At 50.4% G+C, this 26,253-nt stretch overlaps 1 protein-coding gene and 2 long non-coding RNA genes across 6 annotated transcripts; 2 read left to right on the top strand and 1 right to left on the bottom strand.

The window, feature by feature from the left end:
* Positions 1 to 219: 219 nt before the first annotated feature.
* LOC141998663 (C-type lectin domain family 2 member D-like) lies at positions 220 to 11,982 on the bottom strand. Of its 4 annotated transcripts, none has more exons than XM_074971548.1 (6): positions 11,818 to 11,982; positions 8,716 to 8,896; positions 7,513 to 7,617; positions 6,418 to 6,626; positions 5,520 to 5,629; positions 220 to 3,673 (listed from the first exon to the last, which is right to left on the bottom strand). In XM_074971548.1, exons 2-6 carry the CDS (start codon positions 8,753 to 8,755, stop codon positions 3,529 to 3,531), a joined length of 609 nt encoding a protein of 202 aa, XP_074827649.1. In that variant the 5' UTR covers positions 8,756 to 8,896; positions 11,818 to 11,982; the 3' UTR covers positions 220 to 3,528. The 4 variants fall into 4 exon arrangements, with proteins under 4 accessions (XP_074827649.1, XP_074827652.1, XP_074827651.1 ...); XM_074971551.1 differs by having other exon boundaries at positions 5,520 to 5,626; XM_074971550.1 differs by having other exon boundaries at positions 8,716 to 8,892.
* Positions 11,983 to 19,776: 7,794 nt separating this feature from the next.
* On the top strand, positions 19,777 to 22,572 carry LOC141998670 (uncharacterized). The gene is made up of 3 exons (XR_012641879.1): positions 19,777 to 20,613; positions 20,743 to 20,904; positions 22,504 to 22,572. It is a non-coding gene; the product is annotated as an uncharacterized LOC141998670 (long non-coding RNA).
* LOC141998669 (uncharacterized) lies at positions 22,571 to 25,989 on the top strand. The gene is made up of 3 exons (XR_012641878.1): positions 22,571 to 22,590; positions 24,702 to 24,804; positions 25,508 to 25,989. It is a non-coding gene; the product is annotated as an uncharacterized LOC141998669 (long non-coding RNA).
* Positions 25,990 to 26,253: the final 264 nt, after the last annotated feature.

Below are 26,253 nucleotides of genomic sequence, written 5' to 3'. Positions count from 1 at the left end.
CAAACAGAGCAAGTTGTGGGGAGGAACAGAGTGAAAATCCTCCCAGAATCAGAAGACGGTTGGCACGTCCCCTCCCTAAGGCACTGATAATACCCGTCAATAAGAGCACCACAGTTCAGCTGCGTTACGCAACCAGGGTGAGAAGGAATGACGATGTGATGCAGACGTATATTCCAAGTAGGTGTGCGTGCGCCTTGCAAGCTGGAGACTTTTGCCTAGCAGTACCCGTACAGGAGTGGCATTTGCACCTCGTGCCTGTAGCCCCTCCCTGGCTATATGAAGCAGTGCCACCCCAACCCTTCTCAGTTCCTTCTCGCTGAACGCTCATGGGAAGAGATGCCAATGCAGAGGGGTTGGGGAACACAGGCTGTCATAAATATAAAGGGAAGGGTACACACCTTTAAAATCCCTCCTGGCCAGAGGAAAAATCCTTTCACCTGTAAAGGGTTAAGAAGCTAGGATAACCTTGCTGGCACCTGACCAAAATGACCAATGAGGAGACAAGATACTTTCAAAAGCTGGGAAGAGGGAGAACATCAAAGGGTCTGTGTCTGTCTGGGGGATGCTTTTGCCGGGGAGAGAACAGGAATGGAGTCTTAGAACTTAGTAAGTAATCTAGCTAGATATGCGTTAGATTATGATTTCTTTAAATGGCTGAGAAATTGAGTTGTGCTGAATAGAATGAATATTCCTGTCTGTGTGTCTTTTTGTAACTTCAGGTTTTGCCTAGAGGGATTCTCTATGTTTTGAATCTAATTACCCTGTAAGGTATTTACCATCCTGATCTTACAGAGGTGATTCTTTTTACTGTTTTCTATTAAAATGTTTCTTTTCAAGAACTGATTGCTTTTTTCATTGTTCTAAGATCCAAGGGTTTGGGTCTGTGGTCACCTATGCAAATTGGTGGGGATTTTTACCAAACCTTCCCCAGGAAGGGGGGTGCAAGGTTTTAGTGAGGATTTTGGAGCGGGAAGACGTTTCCAAACGGGCTCTTTCCTAATAAAATAAAACTGGTTAGACATTTGGTGGTGGCAGCGAAAGTCCAAGGGCAAAAAGTAAAATAGTTTGTACCTTAGGGAAGTTTTAACCTAAGCTGGTAAAAGTAAGCTTAGGAGGTTTTCATGCAGGTCCCCACATCTGTACCCTAGAGTTCAGAGTGGGGAAGGAACCTTGACACAGGCAGTCCTTGACATTTATAAATTGACATCCTGTTTCAACTTTACGACTCTCAGACATTGCTCCTATGGGAAATTCGAGTTACGTTTTCGACTTAAGACACAATTTTCAGGAACCAATGGTGTCATAAGTCTGAGGACTGCCTGTACATATCTGCATCACAACCTGAAGAACCAGTTACGGTAAGTAACTATTTCTTCAAGTAGATGCAGATGTGTATTCCCAGAAGGTGACTAGCCAGCAGTACCCTCATCCGGAGGCAGGCCTCAGAGTCTACCTGAGTAAGAATCGCAGGACCGCTTTTCCAACATGAACGCTGGCTCTGGAAGCAGCAGCGAGCGCATAATGGTCTGTAAAAGTATGCCTGGACAACCATCTGGCTGCCCTACAAATCTCCAATATGGAAATGTCATTGAGGAATGCCACCAATGTTGCCTGCGCTCTCGTCGAATGCACCCACATCTGTTGAGGAGGCATAGCCGATGCTATCTCGTATGCAGTCTTGACCCTTCATAGGATACAAATAGGTGAGGTGAAGCACAAAACTGAAGACCAGACGGCATCTAGCGTAGAGGCGCTGCTGTTCGGGGGAAGAATGCACCTCGGGGAAAAATACAGGCAAATACATCACCTGGTTCAAGTGAAACTGAGAGACCACCTTGGATACAAACTTTGGATGTAGTTGAAGTGTAACCTTGAGAATGGCTCCTGTGTCTCTTCAGAGAGATCCCTGCCCCGAAATGGGAGGCAACGGTGCTCTGAGCCAGAGGGCAAGCTGCTGCCCAAGGAAAGCCTTGGCACTGGGTCAGGCCTCGTGGCCTACTCAAGCAGGGGCTGCTTAAGGAGAAGGTCCTGTGCCACCCAAGTCTGCTTCTTGAATGATCTGCAGATCGAACACCACGCCTTAAGGTGGGCTTTGCCAAAGCAGAGCAAGCACCGTGTGGTGGTGGTCACGGTTGGGAATCGCCACTCCGCATGAAGAGCGATGCTTGAACCCTGATAAACACCACCAACGCCAAGACTAGGCTAAAACTTTTAGCAACAGAGTAGGCTAAGATACAAATTCACAAGGTTGTAAAGCAAGAAGCACACAAGACTAACTCCAGCCGATGGGCCGTAAGACGGAACTGATGGGGGGCTGGGGCAGCGCTGCCTCATATAGCCAGGGGAGGGTCTACAGGCACAAGAGCCACCTCTCTATGGATACTGCTAGGCAAGAGTCTCTGGCTCCTGGGCACACACAGATCTACTCGGAACACACGTCTGCATCTACTCAAAGAACCATACGTCATGTGTCTTCTGCAAATCCAGAAACATCATGGATAACCTGGTCCCACACCTGGAGAGCAAGAGCATGAAAACTCTCAAACAAGAGGCACTTCCAGTGAGACTAGAGGGGTTGATTTAAGAGGAAAGATTAAATGAGAACCGGCCTAAAATCATCACTGGTGTAGTATCAGTGTTGGTCCTGAGGCCTGACTCAGGACCAGGGCCCCATTGTGCTGGGCACTGCACCTGCAGCAAGACAAGGAACCTGCCCCAAGTAGCTAACCATCTAATTGTAGAACAAAAGTGCAACAAGTGTGTTTAATAAATAGGAGGAAGAACTGAGAGGAGGAGAAGGGTAAGAGTGGGAGGAAGTTAAACTAATTTGTTCTATTGATGTGGTCACTGGGTTCCTGGATTTGATTGGAGGTAACGGATGGTCTACTTAATACTGTATTTATAAAAGATTGCCAGAGACCCTGAGAGAGTTGGATGGGTGCTCATGTGTTGCAGCACCGTGAAACTCCAAATAAGGGAAAAGAAAAAATAAGATCGGGGTTACACAAGCTCATGAATGCCCAGTTTGATTGGTCAGGAGATGTATATGAAGATGTACCTAATCCACTGCCTATTTCCATTTCAAAAAAATTTTTGCTGTTATGAATTCCTGCACCAGTTTCCTTTCCCTTCTTTAGCTCCGCCTTCACATTACAAACCAGTGAGGAGGTAAACCCAGGGTCGCCAGAAAACAGCCACCTATAAGCGTACTCCTAAGGGGCAGAGGCTTGATCTAGAGCAGGACATGCGGAAAACACTAGAGATTGTGTACGCATGGGGTATAACTAGGAGAACTGAGTAAAGAGGGCTAGTTAATTTCAGGAAAGTTTCCCTAGAAAGCGACAGCTCTGTTCTACTTTGGATCAAGCTATAAAGAACATGGAAGCCCCACTGTTTGAGGTATTGACAATCAGAAACAGGACAGACCCCGGGGGAACAGACTGTAGGGAATAAATACATATCCTGGTCTGTCTACAGGTGCTAGGACTTCAAGCTTTTCCAGATCACATTTTGATTATTCTCAAACTTTCATATCCTAGGCTGTGCAGTTCCCTTTCCCACTGTATATGCGTCACGTTTGCTGCAAATCCAGTTTGTGAGTGAGGAGCACCTTGAAGAGCCAACAAATCCATCACTCAGATATGCACAATGTCCTCCTCCTTTAATTTCAAACCTGTAACACAAAAGCCAGAAGCTAGAGTCAAGCAGGGTCTGGGCATTGCCTGCCCCTCCCAGAGGGAGGGAGGTGCTCCACGTTAATGCAATGCCCCAATTAGCCATCAAGCTCCCATTGTACAGGGAGCAAAGAGGGCCACTGAAATTCCTCCCTGGAGGAAAGGGAGCAAATGGGAAAGATGGAATTAAACAGAGCCAGTCTGGGGTTAGCAGGGCAGAGAAAGAGGTAGAGGGGCAGCCCCAGCTTTTATTCCAGGTAGATTTTTTTAAATCCCAATTCCTGGTCATTTCTGCCCCCAGTTTGGACTGGTGATCGGCTCTTGCAGCCAGATTTCCAGCCAGAGTGCCCCAAAAGGAAGGATTCCAGGGACCATTCCCACATGGCATTGAACATGGAGCCCACGCGCACACGGACTTCCCCAGCAGGGATGCTTCTTAGACCTGCGGCTCTCAACCTTTCCAGACTTCTATACCCCTTTCAGAAGTCTGATTTGTCTGGCATACCCCAAGTTTCACCTCACTTCAAAGCTACTTGGCTTACAAAATCAGACAAAAATACAAACAAAAAGAAGCGTCATAGCCATTATTACTGAATAATTGCTACTTTAATTTTTACCATGTAAAATATTGATTGGCATATAAATATTGTACTTACATTTCAGTGCATAGTCTATAGAGCAGTATAAACAAGTCATTGTCTGTAGGAAATTTTAGTTTGTACTGACTTTGCTAGTGCTTTTTCTGTAGCCTGTTGTAAAACTAGGCAAATATCTAGATGAGCTGATGTACCCCAGGGGAATGTGTACCCCTGGTTGAGAACCACTGTCCTCGAGCACTGAGAATCTGTTTCAACCCCTGAGGTATACCAGGACAGATGGATTCGTTCCTGAGCTAAGTTCGGCTCCTTTTATGACAGCCTCCACCATGCCCAACAGATCTCAAAGCCACAACCCCAGGAGTAAGAGTCCCATGCTCCACCCAACCCCTTCACATACTATCCCAAGAGTCGGATGAGTCCAGAGACAGACCCCGACAGAGCTCAGGGACCGTTCATAGAGCCTCCAGTTTCACAACTGGTTCCATGGAGGGCTGGTTAGGATGCTTGTTATCCCTAAGACCGTCTTCAGGGTGTTAGTATTACTGGGGCGGTTTCAGAACCCAAAGCAGCGGTAACTGAATGGTTTCACACCAGGTGGTGTCAGGAATAAGCCAATGGGAACACAGCAATTTGGTCCGATGAAAGATTAATACCAGTAAGCGTGCTCTTAACTACTATTTATTAGCTATTAAGCACACACACACACACAGACAGTTTAGGACACCCCAGATATAGTTACCCACAATCTGAGATGGTTTTAAGTAATCACCAGCCGGCCTTCCAAGGGCCCTCTTTCCATCCCGCTGACAGGGATTAAGAGGTCAGATCCTTTCCCGGAAAATAAACACCTCAGAGCAGTCCAAGGAAGAGTCTTTTAATGCATCAGCACAATAACCTCCACTGGGTTGGGTCACCAAACTACTTATTATTGCAAAACATTTTTAGTATTTTTAGCCTTAATATATTAGGGGCCCCTAAAACCATGGTCGCTATGTACTTACTCTTTTCCATCAGTTTTTATTCTATTCTTCCGTTTTAATTAACAAACTGCAAACATGCAGCTGTCGGACCTGGTCTCACAAAGGCCTAAGGTGATTCCTCGCTATGTGATGTTTGGTTATCAGCTGGCGGCGGCTGCACATACAAAATGTCTGACTGCAGCCCTGCCAAGTTCTGGGATACATGCAGAAGGATACATGCAGGAATGTCAAATTCCGGGGCAACATTAGTACAGAGAGGGACTCACTGGTTGTTGAATTCGGTGCCATTGGCCCATTTCCAGGGCTGGTCCTGGTCCTGCTCCCTCCAGAGGCCGAGCCAATGGACAAGTCTGCCTTTACAGCGCAGCAGGAACTGCTTTATTAGAAATACAAAAGCAAAGGGACAGCATGAATGAGACCCTGAGATCATGGTACTGAACCTCACCCACCCCAGAGGGCTCTACACTACAGGGAACATAAGGCCTTGCGGCATGATTTTTTCAAGGGGAATGCCCGCTCACATTCGAGGAGGCCGAGGCATTCAAAGGATGAGCATTCACCCTTTCTATTCACACTATACCCCTGGGTCTTGTCTCCCGATCACTCCCCTCCCACAACAATTTCCTGTAGGGGAGGGAAAGCTGCATGGCTCAACATGGATATAAGCTCTAGTCCCGCTCTGCAAGGCCACTCGTACCTTGTATCCTCTCTCCCCATCACTGGAGTGGGGCTAGGAGGACAGAGCTGGGCCGGGAACAGAGCCGGGACCCTTTGCAGAGCCCAGAGGAGGTATACGTGGGTATAAAGCGGATATCCTGCTCAGCTGGACATTCCTCCCACCCCGAGCATGGCAGCATAGCAGTGCCAGGTTCACAATCCCCTCCTGACCTGCAGCCAGCCCCACTGGCCAGGCCTTGGCTGACCCAGCCCAACCCAAAGCAAGTACTTCTCCTGCCTGGAGCTATGAAGAAAGCACAATCACATACTGACCACAGCTGGATTTCAGCTGCTGGACTTTCATTCCCTTTGGCCTCCCAGCAGGAAAGGGACCAGAGCTCCTTCTGGAACTACAGAGGTCGGGCCCTACCCCAGTGCAGCCATGTCTGACCCGCCAAGCCCAGTCTAGGTCATTATCAAGCATCCATGCTGGTGTCTCTCTCTCACCATTTCCTGCTCATTGTCAATCACAGCCAGGGAAGCACCGAGCGCAGAGCAGTTGTTCTGGCTGTAGGTCCAGTTCTCTTGGGCCTCGGAGAAATAGTAGCATCTCCCTTGGTATCCGACCCAGTCATCTGGACAACAGGGGCCAGGAGGGGGATCTGGAGAGAGGACCACAGCAGGGCCAGGGTGGACCGAATATCGGCTTGCTATTCCTGAAAATGAGAAAGTAACGTACTAAGAGCTTGTCCCTTCCTGCATCCGGGGGAACAAGCCCCTCATATCCAGGATTCAGAGGTTCCTGAACCCTCTGCCAGATGCTCAGAACTTGAGCCCCAGTGGTGAATTCAGTGAGTCTATAACCGACCCAGTGCCCTGAACAGAGAGCTAAGCCCTCAGACTTAAAGCAGGAGGATGCCAAAACCCAATTAAAGATGGGAGTTCAGAATAATCAACTGTAATGGCTATCCTGGGGCAGGGCAGGCTGGTTCTCTTCCAGAAACGAGGCAGCCCACTTCTGCCCATAAACCCCCACAAAAATTTCCCCTCCCAAGCTGAGTTCTGATCCCAAAAGGGGAAGAATGCCAGAAACTCCAGGAAGTCCACGAGGGACTTCACTATTGCTGATGATTTTACATGGGAGGTGCCCAGATACTGCAGTGATGGGCAGCAAGAGAATATGCTTTGAAACTTGACTCTTAGTTTAGGTTCTCAGCCACAGCCCTTTCCTAAAAAAGGCTTTTGCACCAAATAATAAAGCACACTGTAGTTGGCACTGCCTCTGACAGCAAGCTCAGCTTGGGACTGACTGAGGAGCTCACGGCATCATCTCCCTCTCCCAGGGAAAGGGTGAAGCTGGTAGAAAGGCAAGGCCAGCAGTCTCATAATAGCCTTTAGATGGGTGGCAGAGCTGCTGCACAGCTGGGCGTGGGCTCTGAATTCAGTCCATTAAGCCCCATATAGCTCCAGAGAGAGCCGGTGTTTCACAACAGGGAGTTGAAAGTTTTCTGTTTAAAGCGGAGGTGGAGAAAATGAGACACTATGATGGCTAAAGGGAGGAAACAGGACACAGAAAACTGGCCAGGGAGGGCTGGGACTCACCTGAGAGAGCTCCTACCAAAGCTACCACCAGAGCACTTATGATCAAGACCCAGACTGGGACTTTATTTGCTAGGCATTTGCAGAATGCGGAGTTAGCTCGATCGCCTGAAAAAGAAAAGCCATTAATGGTCCTAGGTACTGCTCGGGGCCGGGGGGTGGGGGGTGTCAGCATTAGTTACAATCAAGCCTGGTCTATACTGAGGAAATTTACAAGATCAGAAGGGACCACCAAGATCAAGCTGGACCTCCTGCACAGGTTCTATCTAGCTTTGCAACTGGCTCCATCCGATCTGCTTGCAGAAAGGGTACATTACAATGGGGACAGTCGCTCTGGCTGAGATTTCTCCACCCTACAGATCCCCACTGGCCCTTCCATCACCAGTTCAACTAAAAACCAACATTTGAACCCCTGGGAGTTTTTGTGTTTTCCCAGCATAGCTACAAAGTTGGTGCCCTGGCAGGAGGAAGGATTTAGCAATACGCTCCCTGCTCTGTAGCGGGATACGTAAAGCTATTTTATTACTTAAATTATACTCATGTGCAGTCAACAGCCAGGTTCAAGATCTGCTGTGATAAGTGCTTTACAAACGCATGGGAAGATACGGTTCCTGGCCCAGAGAGTTTACAATCTGAGAAGACAGATGATCAGAAGGGATACCAAAATATATATCAATCTTTTTCTTCACCCCTTTCCCCAGTGAGCAGGTGGTTTGGGGAGGGATTTTAGTTGAAGACATCACAGTAGCAAGTCTGGATACGAGACCTACAGGAGGGTGTCAGGTAATTATGGATCAGTTCCACTTCACCACCACCACTCCTTCCTCCTCCCTACAGCCTTCTAGGGCTGTTATCCAGAGAACGCCAGAGGTCACCAGGGCACAGAGTGGAGCAGGGATGGGAAATGTGTCTGCGTCTCAGATGCACCCTCACTCTGCAGCTTCTGCCCCCTTGTCTAGGGGATCAGAATCTCAGGCATTGTACCCAGCTCCCTGCATTAGACCAGGTTGCTCCAAGACCAGTCAGAGGGTCTGGCCATATGTTTTCCTGACCCCGCCTTAGGGAAGGCAATATATCGGGTATCAGCACCTTCTGAGGGGCTGCACACAACAGTAGCTGCACGTACGAGCTGGGAAACTGCCTGATGGAATCTAGTAGAGGGATCAGGTCCCCCATGGGAAGTAGGATTTGGGGAGTCACACCCACCAACAAAATTACAGATCGGTCTATATACGTCTCGGTCCATCTCCCTGTCATGTATTCACACAACGGTGCTCTGTTTACTTGGGTCCTCTTCTGGGTCTCCACTGCAATGCTCCACGGCACCCTCTGCTTTCTTCAGTCCTCGGGTTCCTGTGCTGGGCTGTGATCAGCTTCCGCTCACTGGCTGCGGGGAAGGCCCCAGAATCAGTATCAGCAGGTGTACCAACCGTCAATACCTTCTCACCCCACCAACCCCACCCTAGAGCCCTTCCCGAGAGCCAGGGTGATGCAAGAGGCAGACACGGGGACCAAAATGCAGAGACATCACCGCCTCAGGCTGAGCACGAGCAGCTCCTGGAGGACAGGGGAGAGGAAAAGCGGCGCGCACATTATGTGCGGTGCTGTTGTAGCCGTCAGTCCCAGGATCCCTGTTATAGTCAGTCAGTAAATGTCACTCCCCCCCCCCCCCCCCCGATGCTAGTGAGGGCAACGTGGCCCCATGTGTCAGCGCTCCCCCACACATGGGCACAAAGGGAAGGGGTGTGTGGGGTCAGCCGGAACAGCCCTGGCCAGGGAAAGAGACGCCCACTGCAAACACCTTCTATCCATTCTTCTCCATTGGTAACCAGTGATCTGACAGGGGCTGATGCTCTGCAAAGCAAACTATGGCTTTACACTAGACAGTTGGCTACAGGAGGAGGGGCAAAGGAACTAGAGACCAGGGAGTGGAAGGGGGCATCTGCCCTGACAGTGAGAGGGGGAAAGCACAAACATCTTACACCACCAGCTACAACAGTGCCATGTGAACACCTGTTCTCACGGTCAGGTGACATTGTAAACAAGAAGCGAGCAGCATTTATCTCCTGTAAATGTAAACAAACTTGTTTGTCTGAGCGACTGGCTGAACAAGAAGTAGGACTGAGTGGACCTGTAGGCTCTAAAGTTTTAGACTGTTTTATTTTTGAATGCAGGTTTTTTTGGTACATAATTCTACATTTGTACGTTCAACTTTCATGATAAGGAGATTGCACTATGGTATTTGTATTAGGTGAAAAGAAAAATACTATTTTGTTTTGTTTTGTACAGTGCAAGTACAGTAAAAGTTTTGTTATCCGGCATGCTGGGGGAATGGGGAGTGCTGGTTAATCAAATATTCTGGTTAATTAAGAGTAACATTTACCCATGGAATACCAATTTTCAAAGAATTAGAATACAATAAAATGAATTAAGTATAAAATAGTATACAGGTACTCACCAGTCCAGGAATAGTAATACTGCACTGCAGAGTACTTGGTTTCTTGAAGCAGTTAGGGAAAGTTTTCCATACAGTAGGTTATCTTATGACACTACATATCACTATGGGTGACATATGGCGTACACACACATCACTAAAAATACATTTAACACAAACGATACTGAACATAATTTCATCTTTCTTTGAAGATTCAGAAGGCACTTCAGGATCTTGCAGTAACTCAGGGTCATCATTATCAACATCAATTATCGTTGTAGATGTAGAAGGTGTAAGAGACTCGGCTGAATTGATACTGACCCTATGACACACCCTGGAAGCTGCTTTTTTGAATAACCCCCTGATATCAGCTTCCTGACTTGTCTTCTGCCTCTTTTGCATAAAAGCAGAGTGCAGAATGTACAGTTGCATAACCTCTGGGGGCAGTATACTAGTCCCGGTTACTAGATTGAAGATTTGCACTGGGAGATATCAGAAATGCAGGTTAATAGAGCTTTCTGGTCGGTTAAGTGCCGGATAATACAGCTTTTACTGTATTTGTAATCCAAAATAATAATCTAAAGTGAGCACTGTACACATTGCATTCAAAATCAATATATTTGAAAACATAGAAAACAACCAAAAATATTTAAATAAATGGTATTCTATTAACAGCATGATTAATTTTTTTGATCACTTGACAGTCCTCATAAAAATTTACAATTAAAAATCACAGTAAAGACATAGGAAGTGCTACCCTAGAGACAAATGTCATTGCTAAAATTTGCAACTATTTACTTATAAATATTTTCAATGATTTTTTGCTATTAAAGTATAAATTAAATAGCACGATGACATCCATCTGTACAATGGTGACAAAGGATGAGTGCTAAGAGTAATAAAAACAACATTTTAAAAAGTACACAGTTAAAAGGGGAAAAAAAACTATTTTTAATATGGATTACAAGGAAGGGAGTCAGGTTTCAGCAGGGGAGCAGCGTTAGTCTGTACCAGCAAAAACAAGAAGGAGTCCTTGGGGCACCTTGGAGACTAACACATTTATCTGGGCATAAGCTTTTGTGGGTTATAACCCACTTCATCAGCTGCATGGAGTAAAAACATACAGGAAGCAGTGTCTTGATCTCACAGCCCATGAAAAGACAGAAGGGAGTGCAGGTCAGGGAATCACAGCAGTGGATAAGACAAACTTGTGAACAGTTAGGGGACTGTATGCAGACATATAAACTGATAAGGGATCCTTTTAAAGACCCAAAATGGGAGAGACAGGTTTTGGGGCATGTACATAAAAACAGTCCATTGACTCAAGCGCCTCGGCACTGGAATGTCTCTAAGCCCCGCAGCATCCTGCGAGAGGGGAAATAAAGAAAGCCCCTCTGCCCCCCACGTGCTCTTTCTGCAAACAGGGCAGGTCGATCATCCCACGGGGGTAACTGTTACCCCCCTCTGCCCCTCCCCGTGCCGGGTTTTGCCCTCTGCCACCATCTGGCAGCCCCTCACTCCTGCGCTTAACCCAGCTCCTACCCGCCCCAGAATTTTGCCCCTCAGCCCCTCTCCTGCCCCTGCCTCCAGCTGTTTGACCCCCCACATAGTTCCCCCCCCCCCGATTTGCCTCCTTTTAGCCCCCGATTTTAAGCCCAAGCGCGGGGCAGAGGCTTTGTCCGATGCTCCCGAGTTAAGTACGCTCAGTACAAGCCGAGCAGCAGCAGGGTGCTACGGGGTAGCAACAAGGGGGGGGGGCCTAAGGCAAATGTTGGGGTGTCTCTAGCCCCCCGCAAGCTGTGTCCTTCCCCGCCGTCCCTGCCCGGGGCCAGGGCTCCCCGTCCCCCAAGCGCGTCCCCTGGGTCGCTTCCTACCCGCTGTGCCCTGGGGCAGCAAGGCGCCGGTGGCGGCACCTCGTCCTCTCTGGCCCAGGCGGGCTCCCCGCGGGGCGATCGGGCGCCCGGTCCTGGCGGTGCGGGGCCCGGGCGGCGGCTCGGCAGGAGCTGGGGACAGCCCAGCTCAGCGCTCCGCGACCAGCCGCGTCTGAGGGCGCCGCAGGGCGGCCGGTCGCCGTTATGTGCTCCCTCCTCCGTGGGATCCGGCAACGGCGCACGCCCAATGCCAAGGGGCGAGGCGTCTTGCCGTCGTGTTAAGCCTACGAAAGCGTGTGGTCGGGCTTGAGACCTAAATTGTACCCGCAGCCACCGGCAGGGGGCGCGGCAAGTGCTGTTCTCCGCTGGTTTTCTAACTGCGCGGAAACTTTTGGCCTTTGGTTGCAGAGGGAAGTTGCTCAAAGTTTCACAAGCTTCCCAGCGAAACACCCCCCCACACACACACACACACACACTCCACCCCCTTTTCTTGTGCCACCGAGATGAGTCCTGCCGCTAGCACCCGCTGGGCACTGGAGGGGAGCCGCCAGGGCACCCCAGCACCCCCAGAGCCCAGCTCCTCCCTGCCCCCATTCCCCCCCCCCAACACGGGCTCAGATAAAGTCTCTCCCTGCCCCAATGACAACTCCCCTGTGGGTGCTGAATGCAGGCGGCCACAGAAGAAGGCAACTTCTCCGCAGCCCTAAGGGTAGGGGGTTAAAGGGATTGAGTCCAGGTGCCCACCCCAGCCATGGGGCTGCAGTCCTGTGACTTGAAGGGACACATTCCAGCCAACCCCCCCCCCCACACACACACACACACACACACATCAGCAAAGAGGATGCAGCAAGCAGTTGAAGGGACAGAGTCCAGCTGTAGGGCTTACTTGTAAGCAAAGATGTGCCTGGCCTCAAGCAATTTTTTTACATTCATAACATTTTTATGTTATGCTGGGGCTCTGAACTGTTAACTCTAGGCATGCCGGGCCTCAGCCCTGGCACAAAGCACTGTCCAGCTGCCTTCTCCCTCCCCCAGCCCCAGGAGTTACAGGGACAGAATCCAGCTGCTCCTTCCACCCCTCATCTCCATCCATGGGGCTAGAGCCCTAGATGTTAAAGGGGCAGAATCCAGCTGCCTTTTCCCATCCCCAGCCATGGCTGGGGGAGAGACAGGCTCCCCATGTCAATACAGGTCAGGAGCCCAAATATCTTGGTTGATCTGGGCCTGAGAGAGAGGGGAGCAGTAGGAGCCTAGAGAATGGAGTGTGTGTGTCGGGCTGATGAGAGTGGGGGAAAAGGGAGACAATTGTACCAGGGCCTCAAGCTCAGGGAGCCGCCCAAAACATCTCTGACTGGGGTGGAATGGAAGGGGTGGGGTTCCAGCAAACATGATGTACTCCAGATTTCTCTCGACGGGCCTGCACAATGTGCGTATGTGTGTCAGGATGAGTTGTGATCTGATTTTCGTATTCTTGCAACTCCATCCATTATTTCTTTAACTGTGGCCTCATAGCAGAAGGAATTTCCTCCTTACGGGGAGCGAATGCAAGCTGGATCTTAATAGGCAACACCAATATTTGGTCCCACCCTCCCAGCCTCCTGTTGCCTAAAGAGAGAACCAGTTTAGCTGCACCCAGAGCATGCAAATATTCTGAAAACTGCCCCCAGGGAACATTCCCTCCTGATCCTCATTAGTTATTTTGGATCATGCCTTAAAGCATAAAGGTTTATAGCCCTTCCCAAACTTTTTTAGTGATTACTAAAAAAATCTTTAGTATCTAACTCTGGATACTCATGTCACCCATATAAAAGTCCAATTATTCTGTGAATCTTGCCAAGTTCTTGGCCTCAGCAACATCCTGGGGCAATGAGTTCCACAGTCTAATTATGCATTACGTAGCAGACTATTTCCTTTTATAGCATCATCTGTTTTTCATCTATTCCTTTATTCCACGTTGATTTTTAAAACCCTGATCCATGGTTCATTCCTTTCCCACACAGCTGTGTTCATGGCACATGCCTGTGGACCCAGCTGCATTCCTCTTCCAGTCTCACCTGCCTCAGAGGGAATGATTCCTACCATCAATCTCACATGGGGCTAACAGTGCCGCTCTCACACAAGGGGCAGGGACTTTCTTTGTGTTCAGTGTGTATACAGCACCTAGCACAATGGGGTCCTGGCCCGTGTGCGGGGCTCCTAGGAGCTGATGTAATACAAAATAATAATAATCATAGAATCATAGACTTTAAGGTCAGAAGGGACCATTATGATCATCTAGTCTGACCTCCTGCACAGTAGCTCAGACATAAGTTAGGGGTTTGTATAATAATTAATAAGGGCAGAAAAGTTTGATCGGACTCTCTCCTAAGCAGCTTGGAAATATCAGGCTTATTAATGTGCTAAAGAGACTGTGATGGCTACATTATACTAATAAAAAAAATACATTTGGAATAAACCCCGGGGTATTAAAAGGGAGGTGAATGACTTAGAAAAGTGCTGTAATTTTCACTCAGTGGCAGGCAGTGGGCATGTGGTGCGGGGCCACAAGAACTGCATGCCCCAGACTGTTAAGACACTAACTCGAGACATTGCTAGAACGTGATTCACCGTTTATTTAAAAGGGGGTGCTTGTTTCTCACAGGAGGAGACGGGTTAAACAAGAGAGAGAGACTCAAAATCAGTGTCTGAAATTTAACGCTTTCAGGGCCTTGAAGAAGAAGCGGTTGGGTCACTTATAAATTAGTATGAGTTTTATGGTAGCATCTAGAGATCAGGGCTGCATTGTACTGAGCGCTGCACAGAGACACAGTCCGCCACCCTGAGATCAGGGGCCCCTTCTGCCAGGCTGGGGAGCTGGTCCCCTTGCCTCCAACCCCCTCCGCAAATGAGTTGTCAGTGTGTTGCCCTGTGGAGCTGATCTTTTTTGTTTCCTGTTTCAATGCAGTTCCTCCTGTGGGCGGGGAGAGGGGCAGGAAATGGACAATTCATGAAATGGAGTCAGACTGATCTTTGAAAACAGCGTGAGAAAACTCAAACCCTGTAACCGCCATTTCCGGGAGGGATCTGGGGTCCCTCCCAGCTCAGGGCCAGGGGCCACAGGAGGAGGAGGGGAGGGTGCTGTTGACAGCCATGTAGACAGACTATTAGGGAAGGTTTCTGGCTGTAACAACCATAGCACAAAATGTTCACTGGAAAGTGAAAGTGACTCAGGACGACACAACAACACATTGTTCATCATAGAGAGCAGGGGACACGGACACACACACACACACACACACACACGCACACAGTTGCTCATCACAGAGAGCAGGGTTCCCCCTGAAAGCCTATTCCCACACCCAGAGAATGGGCTCCATGCAGAGCAGACTCAGGAGAGGGTTTGGGGAGAACACGGGGGTGGAGGGGTTGAAATTGAGGTGAGGAAAGGAAGGAGGGAGGATTGAGAAAAGGGGAAACAGGAGAAACGCAGGAAGGGGACGGGGGAGAGAAAGAACTGGGGTAGAAGCAGGAACTGGAGAAGGAAAGAGAGAGAAGAGAGGAGGGAGAAGAAGAAAAACCAAAAGAATCAGGGAGGGAAGGTGGGAACAGCCCCCAGCGACTGCGACAAAGAAAACCCAGAGCTGGGAATGAACCCCAAAGTCACTGCCCCTGGAATCAATGTGCACTTCTGAGAGGTGAAACACTGATGGGGGCCTGGGGGGTCAGATTGCACCCCTCAGCCTGGCCCCCCTCCATGCACCATGTAACCTAAACCAGCTCCCCACATCAGGGAGGTGTTTGCTGCTAGACAGAGACACCCAGGTGGGATGTGTTAGCAGGGGGTGGATGTGAGGTCTGTGATGTGTTTGTATCATGTTAATACCTACCGCAGAGTGACTGAAGCCAAGAACCAGGGTGGGCAGCAGAATAGGGCAGAAGTTGGGGTGTAATATAGAAACACTGACTGCCCGCCAGGATCAGTGAGGTGGGGGGGCAAGGCACCTTCGAGTGACTGTGCTCTGGGACCAGTGCACATGTGTGGGGGACTGTACACCTCCACCGACTGTACCCCAGAATCAGTGCAAGTGGGGGGCAGTACTGCACCCCCACAGTCACTGCACCCCAAACTCACTGTGTAAGGAGGCTGGTGCTTTTGAACTGTTGACATTAGCACTGGAGTGTAACCAGGGTTCGAAGGCTCTGACCACAGCAGTTGCTGATTAGTCTCTAAGGTGCCACAAGTCCTCCTTTTCTTTTTACAGAGAGCACAGTCATTGTGAAACAGTCTTGAGTCACTTTTGTCCTCCCAACCACAAAAGTTCCTAGCAGAGACTTTGCTAGCTGGCTGGCAGCCCAGTCGTTGGAAGTAACAGCCCAGCAAGGCCTGGAAGAGGAAGTTTACATTCAGAGTGTGCATTTATGGACATTCACTGGCTCATGCTTATCAGCAGATCTCAGCGTGCAGCTGTCTCTCTCTCTGCTGAGCAGTTTTACTCTGCCAAATCTAGGCAGGCAGCCAGCCAAGAGCTCTTCAGTGGTTACTCTAGGCTGAACTTTGAAGCTACAGTACTTTAGCAAAAAGAAAAGGAGGACTTGTGGCACCTTAGAGACTAATCAATTTATTTGAGTATAAGCTTGCGTGAGCTACAGCTCACTTCATCGGATGCATACTGTGGAAAATACAGAAGATGTTCTTATACATACAAACCATGAAAAAATGGGTGTTTACCACTACAAAAGGTTTTCTCTCCCCGCACCCCACTCTCCTGCTGGTAATAGCTTATCTAAAGTGATCACTCTCCTTACAATGTGTATGATAATCAAGTTGGGCCATTTCCAGCACAAATCCAGGTTTTCTCCCCTCCCCCCCCCCCCCACAAACCCACTCTCCTGTTGGTAATAGCTTATCTAAAGTGATCACTCTCCTTACAACCTGGATTTGTGCTGGAAATGGCCCAACTTGATTCAGGCATCTGATCTCAGTTTGACTTGCTGTTACAGCCATGGTGAGAAACGGGGTGCTGGAGCCCGAAAGCCAGGCTAGGAGTCGATGAGGCTGTGTGGCCTGCCGTTGTGGAACAGCATGGGCCCTGCCCATGGGCTCCGGCAGACTGAGGGGGTGACACCCAGGAGAATGTTTAAAAGCCAGGGTGTAGCAAGGCTGGGACACCCCCATGCCAGGGGCTCTGTGTGCCCACCCTTCCCCCATGCTGGGTTCACCACGTCTCCCCACCCCCCGGGTTCTGTGTGTTCCCCATTCTCCCCTCACCTCATCTCCTCCCCATGGCCAGGGTTCTGTGTCCCCATCACCCTACCAGCTCCCCTATTTCCCTCCAGCAGGGGTTCTATGTTCCCCTATTCCTCCTCTCCTTATACCAGGTTTTGCCATTCTTTCCCCCATGGCAGGGGCTGTGTGTGGCCCCATTCCCCTTCCCACCCCACGCCCGAGTCCCCCAATCTCCGCCCCCAGACGGATTCTGTGTGCCCCATTCCCACCTCTCCCCCATGCCAGCAGCTCTGTGTGGTCTCCCTTCCCCTATATCAGGCTTCCGATTCTCCCCCAATATCAGGGGCTCTGTGTGCATCCCCATGCCTCCTGTTACCCCCTCCCCCACCAAAACAGGGTCCTCCAATCTCTCTTCTAGCAGGGGTTCTTCTGTGTCCCCTCCCCATCATGGGTTTATGTCCTGGACTTTAAACAGTCTCCTGGGAGTATCCCATTAGTGCCGGGGATGAAAGAGTCTTCCTAAAAGGCGGGGGAGGAGGGGGAGGGAACAAGGTCCCACGCCCTCTGTGGCCCCACCCTGACCCTCCTTGGAGTGGCCAAGCTGAAAGCCGGAGCCAGGCCCGGAAGCCTGGGGCCCTCCATCTGCCTAGGCTGGGGGTGGGGGAGCTGAGAGCAGCTCCTGGCCCATGTCCCCGTCACCTGGGCACCCTGCCCAGGGCAAGTGGAGGGGCCACAGCTGCCCGCGCAACCCTTACCCTGACCTGGTTCCTGCTTCCAGCCTGGCCAGGGGTGGGGCCTCGGGGGGAAGAGGAGGGGCAGGGGGCCAGGCCTGTGGGGAAAAGTGGGGCACCCCTGATTAGTGCACCAGACCCCTGAGGGCTCACACTTGTCCTCGATGACTCCTAGACTGGCCTTCAGGCTCCCGAAACCCCTGTTCTTCACTATAGCTCTAAACAAGTCCAGCCAAAGCACCGTTCCCTTTTCCAAGGCAGGGGAACATTCATTCATCACCAGGAATGCAGTGTCGGAGAGTGCTTAGAGAGCATGGGAACGGGCACCTTAAATCAGAGTCCGTGCTGCTGGGAGCCATGGCCCAAGAAGCCACGCTCCCCTTCTCTGAGGTCCATCTGCACGCTCTGCCCCTGTCAGTCAGTCTGCTGCTCTCAGCAGAAAGATAAGGCTGGGGTGGGAAAGGAAATGGGGGTGTGTGCACAGAAGCCTGGGCAGAGGGGGGAAAGGGGGGGCCTGGTATGCAGCAGGGGGGTGGGGGGAGAAGGGCACAGAGCCTCCAGCATGCAGAGGAAGGTGGGAATGGGAGGCAAACAGCCGGCGAAGGAATTTTCACTATTGCTTGGTCTCTCCGGGGTGTGAAAAATCCACCCCCCTGAGCAACTCAGTGATTCCATCCCTGTTGGTTAGCCAGAGACAATACCTTGAAATAGTCCCTGACTTTTAGGACCAGGTGGAATTACAGGCCCTGTGTGAGCCAGGCTGGATGTTTCCAAGATTTGAAATGTATTTCCCCGGGCTGCCTGCCAAATCTTGACACAGAGCAAGACAGGAGCTCCCCCAGTGATTACTGTGGGCTCAGTGCAGGCAGTGGTATTAGTCACACGCACATTGCATTGTGCAATCCAGGCGGAAGCTACCCTTAGTATTGACATGAGCAATTGCAGTGGTCAGAGCCTTCAAACCCTAGTTACCCTCCAATGCTCATGTCAACATTTCAGAAGCACCAGCCTGGTTACACAGTGAGCTTAGGGTGTAGTAACTGTGGGGTGCAGCACTGCCCCCCACCTGCCCTGATCCTGGGGCACAGTCACGGCAGGGTGCACAGCTCCCCATCTGCATTTATCCAATGGTGCAGTCCTATATTTCACCCCAACCTCACTTCATTGGAGCTGTAGCTCACGAAAGCATATGCTCAAATAAATTGGTTAGTCTCTAAGGTGTCACAAGTACTCCTTTTCTCTCCCCCCTATGTTCTCCCCCCTCTCCTGAGCCTGCTCTGCATGGAGCCCATTCTTCTGTCTGGGAGTGGGGACAAGGACTTTCCTACTGTCCCGGTGGGGCGGAGTCTCTCTGGGATGAGCAATATGTTGTTGTGTCCTCCTTCAACTCATGAGTTACTTTCACTTTCCAGGGGACATTTTGCGCTGCGTGCTTGTTACAGCCACAAACCTTCCCTTCACTCCCTGCACTGAAAACAGTGTCAGAAACCCAAACCCCGGACGTGCCATTTCTGGGGGTTCCAGCACAGGGCAGGGGGCGCAGGAGGGGGAGGGGGACATTGGTGCTGCTAGCAATGCGGACAGAGAGAGATTCTTCCCCCCACATCGCTACCGCCTCTGGGGGAGGCGGAGTAACTGCGCCAACAGCCGTGCCAGGCACTGGGGTGTTTTCAGTGGGGTGCACAAGCCCCAGGGGAGAAGCAATCTCTCCGAGCAGGGAGGGGGGGAGCAGGAACCGACTCGCAGAGCCAGGCCAGGTCAGAGACAGAGCAGGAAGGGGGCAGGAGGAGCTGGGAGGAACAGACTCGCAGGGCGGGGAGGAGGAGGAACAGACTCTCGGAGCCAGGCCAGGGCAGAGACAGAGCAGGAAGGGGGCAGGAGGAGCAGGGAGGAACAGACTCGCAGGGCGGGGAGGAGGAGGAACCGACTCTCGGAGCAGGGCCAGGGCGAGGAGGATCCGAGCGTGGGGAGGAGGAACAGAGTCACAGGGCGGGGAGGAGCTGAGCAGAGGCCGGGGAGCGGCGCGGAGGCTGGGTGGGTGTCTCCCCATCACTTGTAAAGGGCTGTCAGGACAGGCTGCCGCACTAAGGGGGCGTGAGCGGGTAACCCCTGAGCTCTTGCGCGGCTGCTTTGCTCTGCGCTCCTTCTGCCCGGCTCCCCGGGGCGCCCCCTGGGACCAGACATCCCCGCGGGGACATTCTCCATCCCTGACTGACCCCACGGGCTGCGGCGGCTTCCCCAGCCCCGCTGCAAGGCGGACCGGGGCGTGACAAACCCCTGGAGCGCTGAGATCCGGGTCAGGCGCTGACTCTTTGACAGGGGATCTGGAGGAGACCTGCTGATGGGGGCTGGGGCAGGGTTTAAAGGCTCACAGAGTATTTCCCTGACACCCCCCCCCCATGCTATGAAAACTCCAGGGGGGGTTGAACGTATTTACCGGAGCTCCCCCCTGGGCTGGGCCGATGGTGTCTGTAAATCGCATGGTTTTCGGGGTGGAGATTATGTAATTTCCCTGCATCCCCACTGGTAATAGCTCTCGGGTAGCTCTCGCAAGCCATTTTAATTAACAGCAGGAGACCACAACGCCCCACAACCCTGGAGATCAGCTCACCAGGGGAAGCTGCCAAGGCTGGAGGAGCCGGGGTTGGGATCCCCTGCAGCTGCCTGGGATGGACACTGGGGCCTTTGAAGAAACCGCTGACCGCGAGAGGGGCGCTGATCCCAGCCCAGTGCCCGCAGGACACAGCTGTGTCCGTCACCGAGAGGGGAGAGATGCGGCTCGGAGTGCGCGCCCCTGACCACGACCTGCCCTGGAGCAGCCCCTCGGTGGCCATGCAGACCCAGAGAGACTGTGGGAGCCAGGTAACCCCCGCGTCACTGCCTAGGAGCAGGCTGGGGACAGACACTCAGAGGTGACTCATGGGAGGGGGCGTGTGACCCCCAGATTTCTGCTGGGTTTATATTTTTATTTCTTTTTTTTTTTTTTTGCAGGGAGTGGGGTCAAAATTGTGCCACTCCCCACTATCAACCGTTATCTGTCGCCTCTGCTAACCCAGATGAGGCCACAGTTTCAGTGGCAGCTGGAGCTAACACCTTCCCCCATGCCTCGGTGACCGGCTGATGGCCACGTGGACTTCTATGGGCACAGCACAGGTACAAGTTAGAGGTGTGGAGCAGGCAGCTTTGGTAAATGCAGGTATCCTATCCAGGGTGGATAAAAATCAATGATTAAAAAAATAATTAAACCGGATTGTTTTCATTTAAGTTAAATGGAGATTTATTTAAAAAGAAATAAATCTATTAAAATTAAATCTGAAATTGACAACTATGTTTTAAGCTATTAACATCATTTTAATTAAATACAGAAAATAAGCAGTACAGGTCTGCTGCCAAGTTTTAAAGAAAGTCAAACCACTGAAGTGGTGGAAGTCACTTGGCAAAGCACCTGGTCAGACTGGGGAAAGGCTAAACTCACTCTTGCGCACAGTAGCTTCTTCGCAGGTGCAGAAAGAAAATTTTTCTCATTTCAGTTTATTCAACTAGTTCAGTCCAATGATTAGTTCCTTCAAAGTTAAGAAACTTATTAGGAGCTGGAAAAGCAGGAAAACTTGTTTTCCTCTCCCAATCTATGAATGAAAACTCGATGTGATAGGGTGAGATCTACTCATTCTAAAGTCTTGAAGGACACAGCGACCAGAACTAATCAGTTCAATTGATACAGATAATACTTCCTATGATTAGTAAATCAGTTAGTTTTAAATGCAAAACATATTTTGATAAACTTTTTCTGATGCATCCAGCCCATTTAAGGTAGTTTATTTAATTAAAGAAAAAACCTGTTTTTGTTAATTTTTAATGGAATTTGAATTTCCATCCAAATAGAGCTTGATGCAACTTACAAATAAAAACTAATTATCTGGTAAGTAAGAATTACACCATTCACCATTTTTGAACATAATATGAAATATAAAAATTACATTTATTCAGATTCTTAAGTTAACCTATATAAATGCTTAAAAAAAATGTGTATAGATATAGCATGTCCTCCTGCTTAGCAAAAAGAAGCACCAAATGTAGTGTAAAAGCAATATTTCGTTACAAATCAACATGTTTTAATGGTTACTAAACAATGAGAAACAACCTCTCTTTAGGAAAATAACTAAAAAGTACAAATGCAAAACATGTTTTAAATAATTGATTTTAATTAAGGTTTCCCGCTTGCTGATTTAAATCATGATTAAAATCTGTGATTTAAATCAATCCACCCTGATCATACTCCCTCTGTAAATTCTGGTCCAGGCCTCTCCTTTGGTCTTCCTCTTTCATTTCACTTTTTCCTTCTTCTGGTCATTTTAAGGGACAGACTTTGAAATATGTGAGTGATGTGGGCGTGTGGAAAGGTGTCCACATGCAGAGCCCTACATCTATGCATGTAAATATTTTGTTGTTTGTAGCATTGTCACAGCAATCCACAAATTACCCTTAAAGAGGATTAGGTTATGAACGAAAGCCCCTTTACTTCAGTTTTGGAGCATCCACACCGGGGATTAATGCAGTCCAAGTTATGCACATTAATGTCACAGCGTTAGTTGATTCCCCTTAACTTTCCTGAGTGTTACCATGCAGATGAGTTGTGTTACTACCTGAGTGCTGCCCTCACCCACTGGAGACTAACCCTGTCTCTAGTCCCCCCCAGCCACCAGGCTCCTCCTTTAGAGCAGCCTCAAAAGCATCAATGGTTTTCTCTTTCAGGTTATCAACATAAACTCCAGTTCAGGAAACACAGCTACACATGGAGTGAATTGGCAATCTTGCCCATCACCCTAGTTACTCCAGCAGGTAAGTTCCAGCCCTCCGTTCTCCAGGCTCTGTGCTGCCCATCCTCTCTCTGAAGCTGTCAGTTACACATTTCCTGCTCCCCCGTCTCACTAGGCTCTGCAATCCAAGCTCCAAATGGCTTTAAACAGGGCACTACACCCGGCTCCCCCAGGCATCTTCTACTCCTTATAGTAACGTGGGACTCCTTAGTCATAAATCTGGGTTACTGGGCAGAATTTAGTCCCCACCCTCAGCTCTTAGGAAGCTGGGTAACCCTGTCTGCAGAGCATGTGAGGCTAATGGCCTGGACTTTCTGAATCTACATTCTCACCCCTCTTCCATCCCCATCCCATTCCCGCATCAGTCCCAGGCAGAGCTCACACCTGTGAAAGCCAGAGTAGTGACACCAACGGCTCGTGCTTTATGATCCAACCTGGACAGCTGGGTTAATGCAGCGCTAAAGCGGAGAGTTTTAACCCTGAGGCAGACTGTGAAGTGCAGGCTCCCCACAGGGATGTTGGTTGGCCCCTGTTGCACAGACCTGTATGGGATGATCAGAGGGTTTGTGGCTTATGCTGTTGAATATGAACCTATCGATGTGCAGTATTTTGGGAGGGGGCTGTTGGCTACTGGGCATTTGTTAGGAGCATTTAATAGCTGTCTGGGAGGACCAGAAATTAGTTGTTGGGGTTACTGGAATGTGACTATTGCAGTGATCTGTGGTGAGTGTTGGATCCAAACACCTACTGGTGCAGGGCTCCTTCCAGAGCAGGTGACAGTATATAGGGCATAGGAGAGGAATTGGGGAAGCAAACGCAGTCAGAGGCTCCCAGAAATGAAAGGCTTCTTTTGATGCCATCAGAGCGCCCCTTTCTTTCCAGTAGCTTGGACAAGGGCCCAGCTGGGCTGGCAGACTTTGTTCTGGGGCCTGCACATCAGATTTCAAATGTTCATAATTTTACCATTGCTGGTTGCAACTGCTCCTGAGAGCTCCTCTAAGGCAGTACAGAAAATAGCCACAGCAGGCTGTGTGTTATCACTGATGACTTTAAATGCCCAGATACACAAAGGGCGTGTGCCAGCTTTTATAGGGACACAAGTGGCTCTGCAGGGAAATGTGTTGTGCTGGGCACACTCTGCCTTTACTCTCGGCTTCCTCACTTCCTAAAAATGAAAAGTCACTTGTATAAAAAAGCATTTTACGGTAGCACCTAGAAACTCTCACTGAGATCAGGGCTCCATTGTGCCAGGCGCTGCACAGACACACAGCAAGAGAGAGTCCCTGTCCCCAAGAACTTAGCATCTAAGGCCTTGCCTAAACTTGGGGGGAAAACAGCTGTTGTGCTTAAAACCCTCATACCATGTAGTGTAGAAAGTGCACCTGTGCGGACTCGCTGCGGGAAGCGCACGGTGTGATAAGGGGATGCTGAATGCTCCGAGGTCAGACCCAGGAAGGTCGAAGCAGTGTAAGCTTCTTGCCCTGGAGACAGTATGCTCATGGAGAGGAGTCTTCCCCAGAGTCCTGACTGGCTTCATATGGAGTAGTTCCCTTTGGCTGCTCCGCGAACCACTGCTCATACTGCACCCTCTGCAAGGACCTGGGGCCCAGTCAGCTGGGTCTGGTTCCAAGATAAATGTTACTGTTTCCCAGCAGTCCAAGCAAACTGGAGCTGCAGCCAGAGCCACTGCTCTTCCCTCAGTGCCTCCTTGGCTGGGATCGACGGTGAGCAGGGCGCAGTGAGAGAAACACACAGATGCTTCTGTCATCACAACAGCCTGGGCCTGGCAATGACTCGCAGGGCTGGAATCAGGCTGGGCTCAGTCCATGTGGCTGGGAGGTCAGAGTGAGTGAGACTCATCTGCCTGCCCTTAGAGTCCTAGATGGGTGAATCCCCCTTGGTAGGACCAGGCCAGTTGAGTCTGCTCTTATCCTTGTATGACCATGAGAAGTGGGGAAGGGGGTATCCCACTGAGGGTGAGGCCTCCTTTCACGCTAAGCCTTCCCTTTGAGGCTCCCTGCCCTGCTGCGGTGGGAGAGAGCACAGACTCCCCGGGCACAGAGTCTTGTGCGACAGGGACCAGTGAGCAGGGTTGGATACCTGCTCTCCCTCCGCTTTCCTTATTTCCCCCAGGTTTTCATGCTGTGCTACGAGGGTTTCCCTGATCACTGGATCGGCCTCCGGAGGACCCAGGCCAGCCCTGGAAATGGGCCACTGGCACTGAATTCGAGCCCAGGTGAGTTCCTCCTTCCCGGTTCCCAATGCCAGAGTGAAGGGGAAGGAGAGGGATTGAATCCAGGGCTTCTGTGCTGCTGCCATGCAGGAGCGAGCAGTGGGATCCCTTGCCTGGGACTGGGGAGAAGGTGGAGGCGTGAAAGGGCCTTCGCAAGCCCAGGGAGAGCGAGAGTCCTGGGATAAAAGTGCCCGTTCAGTCCATGGTTTTTAGTGTGCAGCAAAGTTATGAATGTAAGCGCCAGGCTCGGCTTTGGAAGGTGTCAGGCAGGTTTCCTTTGAGGACAGGGTGGAAAGATCAGACCTGGAGTGAGCGCTGTGTGACAAGTGCTTGCCCACGGGTGACGGTGTTTTTTGTCGGTATTGTTTGGTCCAGTAAAAGCTGTTACCTCTCAGGCAACGTTGGGTGGAAGCATACAGGAAGGGACCAGTATGCAGGGAAGGGGCAGAGGTGGATTAAGGTCTCCTGGGCCAGAGCAAGTGGGGGGCCCCTCCCTGCCCCTTCTGCCTGTGGTCCTACCTCTGTTCTCCCCCTTTGGCTTGCGGCCCCACCCCATTCCATCCCTTTCTCATGGCCCTGTCCCTGTTTCTCCCATGGTTCCTCCCCAACAAATCAAGACATTGCATCGGAGTGGTTTTTCCAAGCTTGCTCCAGTTGGGGATTCACATGATGATTACTTAAATTTATGCTGGATTTTTGGATTCAGGGGGATCATAGTGAAACTAGGAGCATCAGCTGGAGCCAGCCACAGCCCAAACTTCTTGTACACAGCTCTGCTAAAGCAACTTTGTCCTGACCTGCAAGGCTCCTGCCATCCCAGTATTGGGCCTCAAAGCTCTGCCAATACAACTTGATACTGCTGCACTCACTTCTCCTCCCGTCTTGGCGTATCCCAGCCCATCAGCCGACCTGCAGACACCACACGGTTCTGTAAAACCCAGACACCTCCAGTTTTGTCCACAAGAACCAAGATAATTACCACGAGATGGATGAAGGAAGCTCAATACCAGCGTGCATTGGAATGAACACAGCTGGCCAGATCCTCAGCTGGTGTAAATCAATATAGCTCCACTGAAGTCACTGGAGTGCCGCCGAGTTACATCAGTCAGAGATTTGGCCCTTTGCTTCTAAGGCATAAGTAGGGAGGGACAATTCTTTTCTGGGGTTTGGATTTGCAGGAAAGGTATCAGCTGAGAGAGACAAACCCAGTTTCCTCCTCTTTGTTCCTTGCCTAGGGCATTAGCATTTTACACTTCTTTTGCCCTCCTTGCTCAGCCACTTTCTCTCAGTTGTTTTTGTTTTTTTAAACGATCCTTAACATTTGTATGAGGTGTTCAGCTCCAGTCCAGCTACCCGCGTTGAATGGCGGGCACGCACATCACTGGGAACAGGCTCTGGCAGAGGGGATTCACTGGCATTAGACACACCCTGCCGGGGAGCAGGCTCAGGGCA

Source organism: Natator depressus, chromosome 14, assembly GCF_965152275.1.
Source record: "Natator depressus isolate rNatDep1 chromosome 14, rNatDep2.hap1, whole genome shotgun sequence".
Taxonomy (NCBI): domain Eukaryota; kingdom Metazoa; phylum Chordata; order Testudines; family Cheloniidae; genus Natator; species Natator depressus.
This window is presented reverse-complemented; position numbering and strand designations above follow the sequence as displayed.

Excerpts from the sequence above, each read along its gene's own strand:
- LOC141998663 (XM_074971548.1), bottom strand. The coding sequence starts at position 8,755 with ATGGACCGAGACGTATATAGACCGATCTGTAATTTTGTTG. Across the intron at positions 6,627-7,512 it reads TTTGGTAGGAGCTCTCTCAG|GAATAGCAAGCCGATATTCG; the intron begins GTGAGTCCCAGC and ends TCTCATTTTCAG. Across the intron at positions 5,630-6,417 it reads TTGACAATGAGCAGGAAATG|CAGTTCCTGCTGCGCTGTAA; the intron begins GTGAGAGAGAGA and ends TTTCTAATAAAG.